At 55.6% G+C, this 13,774-nt stretch overlaps 1 protein-coding gene across 16 annotated transcripts in view; it reads left to right on the top strand.

The window, feature by feature from the left end:
* PPFIA4 (PTPRF interacting protein alpha 4) overlaps window positions 1-13,774 on the top strand; it is a 57,607-nt gene that overhangs the window by 31,711 nt on the left and 12,122 nt on the right. For 13 of the 16 annotated variants that reach the window (XM_055728261.1, XM_055728260.1, XM_055728262.1 and 10 more), the window contains 14 exons: window positions 2,146-2,247; window positions 2,369-2,533; window positions 3,140-3,214; window positions 4,354-4,449; window positions 4,891-5,112; window positions 5,569-5,715; window positions 5,839-5,977; window positions 6,612-6,691; window positions 7,048-7,179; window positions 8,677-8,739; window positions 10,096-10,187; window positions 12,312-12,453; window positions 12,705-12,910; window positions 13,343-13,583. In XM_055728261.1, the coding sequence (XP_055584236.1) occupies window positions 2,146-2,247; window positions 2,369-2,533; window positions 3,140-3,214; window positions 4,354-4,449; window positions 4,891-5,112; window positions 5,569-5,715; window positions 5,839-5,977; window positions 6,612-6,691; window positions 7,048-7,179; window positions 8,677-8,739; window positions 10,096-10,187; window positions 12,312-12,453; window positions 12,705-12,910; window positions 13,343-13,583 (1,902 nt within the window). The remainder of the gene's footprint in view (window positions 1-2,145; window positions 2,248-2,368; window positions 2,534-3,139; window positions 3,215-4,353; window positions 4,450-4,890; window positions 5,113-5,568; window positions 5,716-5,838; window positions 5,978-6,611; window positions 6,692-7,047; window positions 7,180-8,676; window positions 8,740-10,095; window positions 10,188-12,311; window positions 12,454-12,704; window positions 12,911-13,342; window positions 13,584-13,774) is intronic. The other 3 variants (XM_055728270.1, XM_055728274.1, XM_055728275.1) reach the window with 1 other exon arrangement.

A 13,774-nucleotide genomic window follows, 5' to 3' on the forward strand; every position in this document is an offset into this window, starting at 1 on the left:
TGTCACGGCTGTGAGGGTGCTTTTGCTGAGCTCCTTCAGCCTTGTTGCCTGTCTCTTGGTGTATTGAGGGACTGGGGAAGTGACACGTCCCTAAATCTGAAACAACCAGTGATGCACGGGCACCTAATTTGGCACCTCCTGCTGCCGCTTTCGCACACTTTCTGCCCAACGCTGGTGAGCAGGAAGTCCCAGTGCTGATATAATCCGCAGGGATGCTCGCGAGCTGCTCACTCTTGTGCGTAGTGCTTGCATAACCCGGTGGTGCGCACACACGTGTGTGTGCTGCTGGGCTGTGCCAAGCCATAATCCCCACTGGCTGGGAGAGCGTGGCTCCAGGAAAGGCTTGGCCAGCACAGCGGTCTCCTGGGGAAACTGGCTCTGCAGTGGGGCTCGCTGCACTTTGGGGGTCTATGGGATGGTCCCGAGAGCAAGCACAGGATGGTGCCTGGGCATGGCAGAGGCTGGTAATGGAGGTTTGGAGTGCTTCAATCGATTTTGGGACAAGTGATGGGGACAGGGATGACCCCAGGGCTGGAGTGGTCCTTGGGGAAGCAACAGGGCAGGAGTGGGTCTGGAAAGGAGCTGGGGGACTCAGGCCCTGCGGAGATGCTGGAGCAGGGATGTCAGGTGACAGCAGCCCTGAGGCATAGTGATGGGCAGAAAAGCAGCTGTTTATTGGGATCACGACTGACTTCGGCCTCTGCGATTGCTTTTTCCCTTCCTCCACATTGTGGCATGCTCAGTCTCTGTCCCACTGTGGGATCTCAGCATCACCAGTGACACCACTTTCCCCACCAACCCCACGCTAAAAACCACACTGGTGTGAGCAGTTTGGGGTGGAAAGGGAGAGAGAAAATCTAGCTGGGACAAACAGAGATTAAAAAGCTCTTGATTTCTTGGAGGGATGTCAGCTGTTGCAAGAGATTTCACTTTGAGCTGAGCAGAGCATTTGATTCAACCTAAGCCTCAACATTTTGCTTCAGTTTGAAGGGGTTTTATTTGTTTAACTTGAAAATTAAAGTGAAAGAGAATTTCATGCTGTAAAACAGCTCTCAGCCCCCAGTCAAAATTGGGTTTGTTAATGCTCGATCAAATCCTTCCCAGCCTCTTCTGAAACCATTTTCCTTTTTAAGTTCTTCTTAACAACACTGTGAAACTGGTGTAAATTCATGAAGCGTTTCCACATTTGCGTTTTTCACCCCAAGAAATTTCAGCTGCAAAATGTTGCTTCGTCCTGCCACCACTTGGTGATTAAAAGAGCAACTGGGAGCAATGGGAGAGTGCTCCTGAGCTAACCCAGGAGCCTGGATTTCTCCTGCATCCTAGGAACTCCAGAGCGAATTTCTTTCCCCCTCTGACACAGCCACAAGTGCAGTTGCTCTGTTTCTGAGAAGCCCATCATATCCCAAAGGATGTGCTGCCTTTTCAGCTCTACTTTGGCATTGCTCTGTGCACAGCTCTTCCTTGCTGGATGTCACCTCCCTGGAGTCGTAACTGCAGCAAGGACTGGTGGCAGCTGCCACATCTCCTGCTCTGCCCCATCTCCCTCAGCTGGGGCTTGGGGCTCAAGGGTGCCCATAAGAAGCTTGATGGGACCCTACATGCTGGACTGGGGCAGATCTTGCTCTTTCCTTCGGAAGGAGATTTTGGATGATATCCAGTTCTGAAGCCATGGCAAAGGCTGAGGGCCAGGGGACTCATCCTGGCCAGCTGCAGCTTTGTGGTGAGTTTTAGCCTGATGGGATGCTCCAAGGTGGGTGCTCTGCTGGGTTGCATCAAGGGGGCAGTGGAGATGGGAGCATGCTGGTGGCCTTGACTGGAATGCTGTAAATACCATCGAGTGCCTCTGGAGCTGTAGAGGAGTTTCTTGTGTCATTGGACACCAGACCAAATGGATAAATATTGGGATCCTGCATTCTCCTAGTCCAAACCATTCAGGCAAGCCAGGAATAGATCGCCTCGCAGCCTGGCTGTGCTTCTCCACCAATTTCTCGATGTTCCCCTTGGTGTCGCCGTCTCTCCCCGGTTGGGTTTGGATGGGAAGTGCTCTGCACGTGAGGTCCCAGCAGTGGGGCCAGAATACTGGCTCTGTCTCCAGTCTCCACCCCACTCTCCCTGCTCATGGCTATGCTCTGATTTCTGCAGGAGTTTGCAACGCTGACACGGGAGCTCAGTGCGTGCCGGGAGCAGCTCCTGGAGAGGGAAGAGGAGATCTCGGAGCTGAAAGCTGAGCGCAATAACACCCGGGTAAGCATAGAAAACCTTGTCTCTGGCTTTTAGTCCTGAGAAATGTGGGACACTGCAGGCTGCTGGGCCGATATCGGCATTGACCAGGGGTGGTGAGAGCCTCACGCTTGCCCTCTTGCAGCTCTTGCTGGAGCACCTGGAGTGCCTGGTGTCGAGGCATGAGCGGTCCCTGAGGATGACTGTGGTCAAGCGTCAGGCCCAGTCGCCGTCCGGGGTTTCCAGTGAGGTCGAGGTGCTCAAGGCGCTGAAGTCACTCTTTGAGCATCACAAGGCGCTAGATGAAAAGGTGAGACAGACTGCTGGGACCTCTCCTGGCTTGCTGCATGAGCATCCCCTGCTTAAAGCTGACCTTCTCCCAACCCTTCTTCTCCCTCCTGCTGGACATCATTTTTTGTTGTTGAGCTGGGTGGTGACATGGGGTCCCTCAGGAGGAAGGTCTTGGATATCCAAAATCTGCAACACCCTCATTTTAGGAACTGGTGGGGCTGGCAAGTGGGTGCTGTGGGTTTGAAGCTGTCGAGGATGGGGAACTTGCTTCCACGGGTTACTCACATGTGGTGAGCGCTGGCATTTGGCACCCTGGTTCAGTCTTTTGCTTTACAACTCTTGTTCCTCCTGATTCATTTACCTCAATCATCTCCTTTGCTAAAAGATGTCTTCAAGCTGTCCTGACCATAGGTCTCCAAGAGTCAGCTTGGCCCAGGCTGTCCTCTCCAACATGCTTTCACTCTCCCAGGCGATGGGCTGGAGCATCCCTGAGCCTGTGTCCTGGATGTGAATCCACCTGAACCTGGATGTCAGCCAGACAAAAGGGGCTGGGAGCTTGCCTAGATCCTGGGCACCCTCGTAACAGGTAAATAATGGCCTTTCCCATTGTCTTACACAACTGCAGGTCAGGGAACGCTTGCGAGCAGCCTTAGAGCGAGTGGCAACCTTGGAGGAGCAGCTCGTGGATGCACACCGGCAGGTAAGGTATTTGGGCAGCCTACCCTGGCCCCTTGCTGGGGTGCCCACTGGGCTGGGACTGCTCTGTGCTACATTCATGAATTCATGTTGATTTTTCTGAAATACCAGCCTCAAACGATCAGGCAAATCAGAGAATTGGCATTTAGGCATTTTTAATGTAAGGCTTTTATTCTGAAATTGCTATTTAAATGAAGGATTGTCTGTATTTAAGGAAATCTTGTAAATATGCTGAAAACTTGTGTCTCACAGGCAAGGTTTCTTGTGTTCTACTGTTTGGTATTCATTTCACTGACAAAAGCAACCTGAATGTGAATCATTTCAGGGGGCTGAGAGTGGCTTGGGATTTCCCTGCCTCAGCAGAGACCCAGACCTCACTGCTCTGAGCACCTCACCTTGGATCATCCATCTCCTTCCTTGCTGAGACCCTGGCACGGGGACTTTGCTGTCCCCAACATCTAGTCCTTTTCATCCTGGAATTATATTAACCCTGCTTTTAGGCAGTTAGATCGGAAGTTTGTGCCCTGCCACTACTGCCAAAAGGAAAGAGCCACCCTTATAGCCTCTGCCTGGCCAAATTTTGCTCCCCTTTCCAGTTCCCAGGATGTCTCATGGTACTTCCCCAGGCTCAGTGGGGAGGCAGTGCCTGGCCTTCAGTCACCTTGCAGGGAACTTTCCCCATCCTCCCCCAGCAGAGCAGGGTGCGATGTCAATGTTTATCCCCTGCTCCTGCTGCTTATGTCTGCACCAGGTTTGGAGTCTGTCTGGCTGCACACTAGTGAAATGAGTTGGAAAGGAGTCCTGGGATGCAGGGCTCAGGTCCCCAAGGGCTCACCAGGAAAACCTTACTGCTGGGGCTCAGGCTCTTTGTGTGCCTGTAGTGAGCACCGCTCTGTCCATGCAAGACATACAGGCTCCACCCTCCATCAGTGCTGAGCCTTCAGAGCATCTCTGCCTTCCCCTCTCTTCTTCACGCGATCCCTCCAGTTCCTCCTCAGCTATAGGCACTAATGAGTATGAAGGTGGAGGATTCCAGCAGGAAGCCATCTGCAGACCTGGGTGCACCAGGGCTGGTCTCACCAGCTGACAAGACCAGCTGGTCTCATCTGCTTTCTCTCATTAATTAAGCCCTTTGTCATGCAGGTGGCAGCTCTGCAGCAAGGTGCTTCTCGGGAGGCCCCAGCGGGTGAGCGGGATGAGAGGGAGCCCAAGGAGCCAGCACAGAAGCTTCCCTGGAAGGTGAGAGCCCCAGAAACCCCTGCTCTGACTGTGCTCACTGAGGTCATCATTACTCCAGCCCCCTTGTTGCTGCCTCCAGGGTGCTGAAAACTTTTTTCCTTCTCCCCTTGGTCCAACCCCCTGGGAGATGCTATTCCCGGTAGATACAGGCCATTTCTGAGTGGAGGGGAGTTTGTGCTCCTGCTTGGATGTTCCTAGGGGCTCTGCTTCCCAGGGGTGCTCTGGGAAGCCCTCAACCATCCCTATTCCATCATGCCTGTGAGAAGCCACATCCTTGGCTAGCGGAGACTGTTGACAAGGGGTCCCAGAGCCCCATGTCTCCATCCCCACCACCTCACTGCGTCCCAGCAGGGCCATCTTCCCCCAGTGCATAGCTGCAGGCAATGCCAGCCTATGCTCTGGGGCAGCCCGGCATCCGCCTCCCTCTCTGCTGCCTTGCAGCGGCTCTCCAATGGCTCCGTCCACCCGGATGATGAGGCAGGACGGGTGGTGGAGCTACAGGAGCTCCTGGAGAAGCAGAATTTCGAAGTGGTCCAGGCCAAGGAGCGCATCTCTGCATTGGCTGCCAGCGTCGCTGAGCTGGAGGAGGATCTGGGCACCGCCAGGAAGGATCTGATCAAATCGGAGGAGATGAGCAGCAAGTACCAGAGGGACCTCCGAGAGGTTAGACACTGTCCTCTCGCACTGCCAAGCCTGTTGCAGTTGCAGAGACATTCACAGGAGCTTCCACATGCTCTGGGCTGGGAAGGGATTGTAACTGCTGTTGTATGCAGGGTGAAGGCCTGTGTTCCCCAAAAGAGGCCACTGCCTTTGGGAGATTGTCCCCAAGTCCATCAGCAGGGCTTCCCTGAGGTTGTAAGCAGACACAAAGATACCTGGGTGTGCTGCGGACCTGGGGCAGTGAGCTGTGTCCATGCTAGAAAGTTTTCTTGTGATTGCTTGACTCTCACTTTGTCGCTCTCCCACTTTGCTGTCCCTCATCCCTGTATGAAGCAGGGTTTTCATTGCATGCTTGGGCTCAGGGGTGACCCAGGCTCGCAGGAGCTGGGTGGCCCAATTATTCCCACAGTGGGAATGGTAGACATAGACCAGTATGTGACAGTCCCATCACTTCCCCAGGCCCTGGCTCAGAAAGAGGACATGGAGGAGAGGATCACCACACTGGAAAAACGCTACCTAGCAGCCCAGCGAGAAGCAACCTCCATCCATGACCTCAATGACAAGCTGGAAAGCGAGCTGGCCAACAAGGAGTCCCTGCACCGCCAGGTACCAAAGCTGGACCCAAAGACTCCCCACCACCGCAGGGACTTGGGAGGGAGAAGTGGGTGCTGGGGATGGGAGAAGCGGGCAAGCCTTGGTGCCAGGCACCCACCCTGCCCTGTCCCACAGTGTGAGGAGAAAGCCCGGCACCTGCAGGAGCTGCTGGAGCTGGCGGAGCAGAAGCTGCAACAGACAATGCGGAAGGCAGAGACGCTGCCTGAGGTGGAAGCGGAGCTGGCCCAGCGCATTGCTGCACTCACCAAGGCAAGTGTGCAGGGTGTTCGGGGACCAGAGCCAGAAAGGGAGCACAGGAACCAGAGGAAGAGGCAGGTCTGGCCATGCCCCTGCAGTGATGGACCCCCTGGCAGGCCCAAGGCACCCCACTGTCCTCCTCAGCCTCTGAGCTTTGCTGTCCTCTGCCTTCCCCATGGCTGCAGGGACAATGCGCTGTTTCTAAAGTTCTCAATGTGTCCTGCATGCATGGGGTTTGCCCCCTCCCCACAGCTCCTTTCTTCAAGGCTAGCATAGTCCTGTCAGTGTGGATAGCCTTCAGGTTGTGCTGGGACCACTCTGGGATGAGCAGGAAGAGGAAGGACCCAGGGTGGATCTGGGAAGGTTCAGGCCTGGAGGGAGATGTGGATACGGCCAGCTCTACCCTTCCTGGGCACTGGAACGGGTGCCTGATTGCTCACAGAGCATCTCTCCCTCTCCCATCACCTTGCTAGCTGGGCTGTTTTGGGTGCAGAGCACAGGGTGAACCATGGTGGGGATGCAGACAGTGGGAGAGAGTGCTGCATCCCACAGAAGGATAAGGATGCAGAAATGGAGGGAAGGATGCAGGAGGACCCCACATGGTTTTGGGGAGCGTCATCCAAGAGGGCTGCTCTGCTTTTCCCAGGCAGAAGAGAGGCACGGGAGCATCGAGGAGCACCTCCGGCAGCTGGAGAGTCAGCTAGAGGAGAAGAACCAGGAGCTGGCCAGGGTAAGTGCTGCTCAGCCTGGATCGGGGAGTCCTGGCAGGTTCTGATCTGACCTTGGCTCCCCCTTGTCTTGGTGGCTGGGTACCTGCACACACCACAAAGGGTCAGGCAGGCAGGATCTCTTTGAATCCTGTCCTCTCCTGTTCATCCCTGGCTGGGAAATGGCTGAGACTGGCAGAACCCCACAGAGGGTCTGATCAGTGCTGTAAGGGGTGGGTTTGTCCTCAAAAGCTGAGCCAGGTGGGTCAGCTCTGACACCACCAGCAGGCATGGGATGGCAGGAGGGCACTGAGCCCCACGTGGCCAGAGGAGCCGATCTGCTGGATCTGATGGGGCCGGTCGCTGTTTGCCGTTGCAGGCCCGCCAGCGGGAGAAGATGAATGAGGAGCACAACAAGCGGCTCTCAGACACTGTGGACCGTCTGCTAAGCGAGTCCAATGAGAGGCTGCAGCTGCATCTCAAGGAGAGGATGGCAGCCTTGGAGGAGAAGGTAGTGACTGGGGGGCAGGGGGTCCTCTGGGGGGCTGTCGGGGGGTTGAGGGGTCTGCAGCCCCTCCAGTGTGGAGCCTCAGCCAGCCACAGCCCAGGGCTTTGGAAGTACCTGTGCAGGGATGGAGGAATGATCACATGCAGTATGCCAGCCGGGCACTGGGGCTGATGGGAGTGCAGGGAAGTGTGCTCTGCATCATACCCTCACCTCTAGCCAGCCCTTGCCCGGTAAGACCCACTCCCCACCACCTTTGATCTCCGGCAGCACCAGGGTTTGTCCTGCTCCATTCCCTCGCTTCCCTGTGTCTCTTTTGGCGCAGCCTTGACTGCAGCCTGCACCCGGCTGTTGGAGCAAAACTATACTGCATTTTGCAGGAGAAAATGCAGCGTTCATCCTGTGCCACCTGCCCATCCCCTACACATGCTGCCTTGAAACCTTCCAGCCCCCCAAGCCCAGACTGATCTGCTTTCTCCATGCCTGGGCAGAGTCCATGAGCAGCCTTCCAGCTCCCACCCCGCTCCTTCTGGGGATCTGAGCTTTCCTTTGAGGAGCCAGCTGGAGTTGCTGCTGCCCCAGCATGAATGCAGTTAGCTGGGACAGCAGGTGGCTCAGAGCAAGGATCAACCTCGCAGTGCCAATGGGAGGCCAGGCATTGATAATTCACCTCTATCTGGGTTCCTGCAAGGGCCAGGCTCCCTTTAGTAAGTCAGCACAGAGGGGTTGCACCGCCCAGCTGATGCCTCCAGGGCTGGGTCTGTCTCCCCTGCTGCTCTGCACCTCCTGTCCCCAACCAGATCTGGCTATGCCAGCATGTCCAGTCATTCAGCAGATAGGTCTGAGTAGCTCTGGGTGAAGAGCAGGACCCAACACATGAGGCCGAGTACAAATTCCCACCCCATTAAGTGACAGCAACCAGAGAGGTGGTACATTGCAAAAGGGCATCACCTGCTTCCCAGCCTGCTGCTGGCACTGGCTCACCCAGATTGTTTCTCCAGGTCTTCCACAGGCAAAAACGATCTTATTTGGTTGCCAGCATCTCCCAAAAAAGAGCATGAGGTCAGGCAGCTGCAAACGCATCTTCTTTTCCCCCTGCCTATTCCCTAGCTTAGATGTAGAGGACATTTTTGCCCTTGATCCAGCTGCTTGAGAAGTTGATCTCCTCTCAGACACGTTTCCTAATCTTCAAGCCCTGCCCACCAAATCTCTAATCACCACTTGCCCTCCATGGCCATGACCTGGCCACGGTGTGGGGCAGGAGTTGAGCTACGGCAGCCCTGCTTGAGGAGCAGGAGGTCTGCAGAGAAGACCGGTTCACAGGCAGGTAGGTGAGGAATAGATCAGGGAGCCATTGCTGTCCCTCCTGCCAGGCATCCGTCACACCGCCCACACAGCAGCTCCACACTGGCCGTTCCCAGGAGGCTGCATGGCCGTTTTCTAAACGGTCTCTCTTTTTCTTTCCTGTTTTTGTTCCCTTTTCTTTTGTTTCGTTTTTCAAAGAACACATTGTTACAAGAGCTGGAAAATACCCAAAAGCAGATAGAGGAACACCAGCACGACAAGGTAAATGCCGCTGCAGGGAGCCTGCCCTAGTGACTGCGCTTCCTCACTCCTAATCCCCGGCTAGTGGCAGTCGTACCTCCTAAAATACCCTAGTTTCGGAGGAGCTGGGATCCCGAAGCGCCCAGCAGCAGGAGGCCACAAACTAACCCACGCAGTGGCTGGATGGAAGCTGCCACCCACCTCCCTGGAGACCCCCGGTTCGGTTCCCTAACAGGCATGTTCAGTCCCGTCTCCATATTTGTATCACACTCATCCATCCCTGACCCCCCCGCCGAGGACAGCAGTGAGGCCGGGGTGGCTTCGCCCGCGTGTCTAGAGGAGGATTTACCCCAGTGCTCTTTGGTGCAGCCTGGCTGCGAGGGACAGTGCTGCTCAGGCAGCCATGTCCCCTTTGTCCCTGAGGCTGTCTCAACCCCCTCACTCAAACTGGGGGGGAAATCTGCTCCATGCCCGGCTTGCAGAAGGCCCCATAGGTCTTTGCACCTCCCCTGCTCTCAGATGAAACATCTAAGTAGGGTCTGCAACTTGAGTCCACATTGGCCTGTGCTGGAAATCTGGGGGGTTGCAGCTTTTTGAAGCAATGGGATCTTTCAGGATGTGCCCCTACTCTCATGCATGGTTGGGGGGTTTGGGGGGGCTGCTTTCCCCCTTGCCCAGGGTCTTGGTCTCCCAGATGCTCCCTGCCTGTGGTGAGGATGTGCAGGCACTGCGCACGCTTTCCAGCCATGTCTGCTCAGCTCAAGGCAGAGGCAAAGCTCTGAGACTCGCATGACGCTGCCTGCATGTTGCCCACCCCAGTACGGCCCATTTGCCTACAGGACTGGATCCTGCTGTGCCTGGAGGATCCCATCTCCCCTGCCTCCCTGCCCTCCCGCAGCCTGCCCCCTCACACCTCCCGCAGGACAGCACAGCCACTTAGTGCAGGCACAGGTTCCTGATGAGGATGGGGCTGGCAGCTGGAGGGACAGGGCCAGCATCAGATTTGGCTAGTGAGTCCTTTGCTGCCAGCCCTTTGCCAAGACGAACGTGCACGTGCCGTCTGGAGCACAACCAGAGCATCCTAGTGGGACCAGTTTTCCTTCATTTCTCAAAGCAGCATCGCTTCAAGCACGCATGTGTCTGTCTGTCTGGCCTGTGATCACTCCCTCCCTTCGCAGCATCGCCCCAGCATCATCATTCATTATTGCCTGCATGAGCTGTTTCTTTACCGATGTGTCAAAGGTGCTTTAAACCTGGGATGGGGATTTGTAAAGGGAATATAAACCTGGAAATAGCTAAGGATTTGGATTGCCCCAAACCTGGCAGCTCTTCAGAGCAAAACCAACCCCTGCCTGTTTCTTGTCTCACCCCAAACAGCGACGGTTGTCTGATGAGATTGACAAACTGAGGCTGGAGGTCGATCAGCTCAAGACCAGAAGTGGGACGTTTGTGGAGAGCGTGCACACAAGGTAAGGGCCACGCACCAAAACCCCGCCAGCCTGTGTGCTTGCATCCTGCATCCACGGCTTTGGGGGCATTTTGCTTTTTTAGGGCTCCAAAATGCTGTTGGCATCAGGCATTTCTGGTTTCACCAAGCCTCAGTGCAGGACTGCAGGGTGGTTCATCGCAGCAGGGTCAGCCTCAGCTGTGCTGTCCCCATCGTGGATTATCCTGGGGTGGGACACAGGCTGTTGGGAATAGCCCAGCCCAGCTGAATGGCCCCAAATCTGCTCCTCTATGGGTGAAAAACCACTGGGCTTTGTTTCTTTTTCTGCACAAAGGGCTTAATTTTCTATGAAAGCTGGATGTTCACCAAACACATTTCCCTCTGTGGTGTGCTGGGGATGGGCTGGTGGAGAAGGAGGAATCTCTTTTGAGGTGTTGCAGGCAAAGGACAATGACCGCCTCATTTTTTCGCCTCCTTTCTACAATGGTCCTCCCACACCCTTTTCATTTAAAGTCAGCTGGGAGATGGGGAGGTACCAGCCCAAAGCACCAGGAGGAGAGATGAGTCCATCGGGTCTCAGCCTCTGTCACTGCTCAGGGTACCCAGCACTGCTGCAAGAAACCAGGGGGTTAGAAAAGGAAGGTGCCAGCACGAGATGCACCCCACCATGTTGCTGCAGCCACCTGGGAGTTCACATCCTCTTCTGAGCATTTTCAACAAGGGTTAGAGGCAGCAAGGGATCAACGAGAGCAACATCCAGAGGGGAAAATTCACCTCTCAGGAAGGCTGGAAGAGATGGAAAGGAGCCAGTGTAACCAGCTTCAAATCTGTTCAGCAGCTGTGGCAGAGAGGGGAGGGCCTGGAGGCCCTGTGTCTGTCACGGAGGGGAGAGTGAGGGAGAGCTTGTGGGGATGAAGGACAGCTGAGTGCCAGGGGAGTGTCTGGAGCACCTGTGGGACCTCTTTGTACAGGTCTGTAAGAACAGGATGTACAATTTGGGGTTGGTGGTTTTTTTAATTATTATTTCTTGGATGAAAAATCATCAGAAATCTTGAGTTACAGAGGCCAGAATAATTCCCCAGCTGAAATGTTAGCTTTTGTCTAAGGCACCTTTATCAGTTTTTAGCTTGGGAGCAGCTTGTCAGTGGCTCCACAACAGAAATCCCCTTGAAACTTGGGCTGTGCCTTCATCTGCAAACACCAAACTGACACCAAGCCAAGCTGCTTGTGTTAGTGGTTTTGGAGCCCAGATCTGTATCTGCACTGCAAACTGGACCCACCGTGGTGGAAAACCTGCTATTTGCCATGGACAACTGCTTTTGTCATCGTAAATCCAAAAAACCCTCACGCCTCCTATGGCAATGCATATAGAGAGTAATGTCCCCTTGCTCCAGGAAGGCACTTTGCTCAGCTGTCTGGTTGGGTCTTCAGGGTGAGGAGGAGCAACCAGGCAGTGTGGAGATATGCAGTGGGTACCACAGGTGGCAAAAAGTGGCCTCGTGTCCCACAGCAGCTGCTGTATTGCTCTGCCTGGCATGGGGACCCACTCCCAAGCACCAGCCCAAGCATGGAGGAGGAGGATGGAGAAGTCCCAGACAGTTTCTACTGAGAGATCCCAGAGAATGCTTATGTCCCCACACCTGGAAAATCTGTTTCAAATGAGATTTTCTTCATCAGAGTTTGGGTTTTCTTATTTCATGAGAATGTTGAACATATAAATAGAAGGAGAAAAGCAGTACATGTTGGGAGGTGCAAGCTGTTCTTGAGAGGGAGGGACAGGAAGGGACTGTTCAGCTCATGGTTTCGCAGCAGACTCACTGCGCCAGGTGGTTTTGGCCAGAGCTTGGCTGGCTGCCCCAGTGGGTACTGCAGCGAAGGGGGAGGCAGCAGCAGGCCAGGGCCCAGGGCTGAGCTTCCTACAGTCTGTGAGCACATCACCAGGGCCAGCATGGGGGAATGGGGCATCTTTTTCCAGAGCCTGGTTTTGCATCGTTTTCTGAGAGCAGGCAAGCATCGCTGGGGTGGGCATCCCAGAGTGGCCTCATCCTCCTCTGTCCTGAGCAAGCCTGAGCTGCAAGGGGAGTAGCCTGGTGATGAGGGCATCCTTGCATGGAGCAATGTCTGCAACAGGGCTCTTTCTCCCCAGATCACATATGGGCAGTGCCACGGACCTGCGCTTCCCACTGAGCGCTGTGGTCCATGCCCCCGCCGAGCCCTTCGGGACAGCCCCGGGCCTGCCTCGGGCACAGAAGGGCCGATTTGCCACCCGTCGAGAGGAGCCAGCCAAGGTAATCCATCTTCATGCCAGCATGGAGTCAGAGCTGGGGTTGGGGTCTCCTTCTGCCTTGCATGCTGGTCTCATGTGTCTCATTGCCCTCATGGGGCAATGTTATTCACCTGGTGCGTGGGGGGGGTTAGTGTGGCAGGATGGGTTTCCCATTGGGGTTGCGTTGAGTTGTAACTGTTGCGTGGAGGTCTCCAGTTTGGCTTTTGGAGACATGGGGGTGCCGAGTAGGACCAGTGGACCTTGTTCCCCCAGGACTGGGAGCAGACCCAGGCAGGCGGCGTCCTGGCCACAGGGCCTCATGCTTTCGACAGCGACCCTGAGATCTCCGATGTGGATGACGATGACCGTGAGACGCTCTTCAGCTCCATGGACGTGCTCTCCCCTGGCGGGCACTCAGACGCCCAGACATTGGCTATGATGCTCCAGGAGCAGCTGGATGCCATCAACGAGGAGATCAGGTAGTGACCATGGCCAAAACCCACCACCACCTTGCTCTGAAATGGCTCCAGGGGTGGCAGGAGGGTCTGATGCCCTAAAGTTGAGGTCCTGGTTGAGCTTCAGTCAGGGAAATGGCTCTAGGACATCCACCCACAGGGCTTGGTCTTTCCTGCACATGGCTCCCTGTCCCTCAGCTGCACCAGCGCTGGCTCACAGAAAGGTTCATTATTTAAAAAAGTCCTCCATGAATATTAAAAGAAATCGTGGTATGTCTCAGCTGTGGTTTATGTGGATCCTGATGGAACTTTGCTGCCATTCCTGGAGATAGGGCGCTTGAGTCACAACACCCAAGGTGCATTTCCCCAGGGTAGGGAGATCCTATGCTGGGAGGTGTGAGATGACTCCCCAGAAAGGTGGGGAGCCAGGAGTCCTGAGCCCTGCTGCTCTTCCAGGATGATCCAAGAGGAGAAGGAGTCCACGGAGCTCCGCGCAGAGGAGCTGGAGACCCGCGTCACGAGCGGCAGCATGGAAGGCCTCAACCTCACCCAGCTCTGCAAAAGGGCTTCCATCCCCACGTCACTGACGGCCCTGTCCCTGGCCAGCTCATCCCCACCGCTCAGTGGCCGCTCCACCCCCAAGCTCTCCTCCCGCAGCGCCGCTCAGGACCTCGACCGCATGGGGATCATGACATTGGTGAGGAGGCAGGCGCGGTGGACGGGGGGCTGGACAGGGTGTGCGCATGGCTGCCTGGGGTGGGAGCGATGCCCCGGCATCCACGTGGGTGTGCGGGAGGGTGATGTGGAACGGGGGTGCCCATGTTCGCTGTCTCCCAGCCTGGCACACCTGGCCCCGGGACTGCTCTGCGGGGGGGTTCTCCATTAACT

This window comes from Falco cherrug, chromosome 16 (genome assembly GCF_023634085.1).
Source record: "Falco cherrug isolate bFalChe1 chromosome 16, bFalChe1.pri, whole genome shotgun sequence".
NCBI classification, from domain to species: domain Eukaryota; kingdom Metazoa; phylum Chordata; class Aves; order Falconiformes; family Falconidae; genus Falco; species Falco cherrug.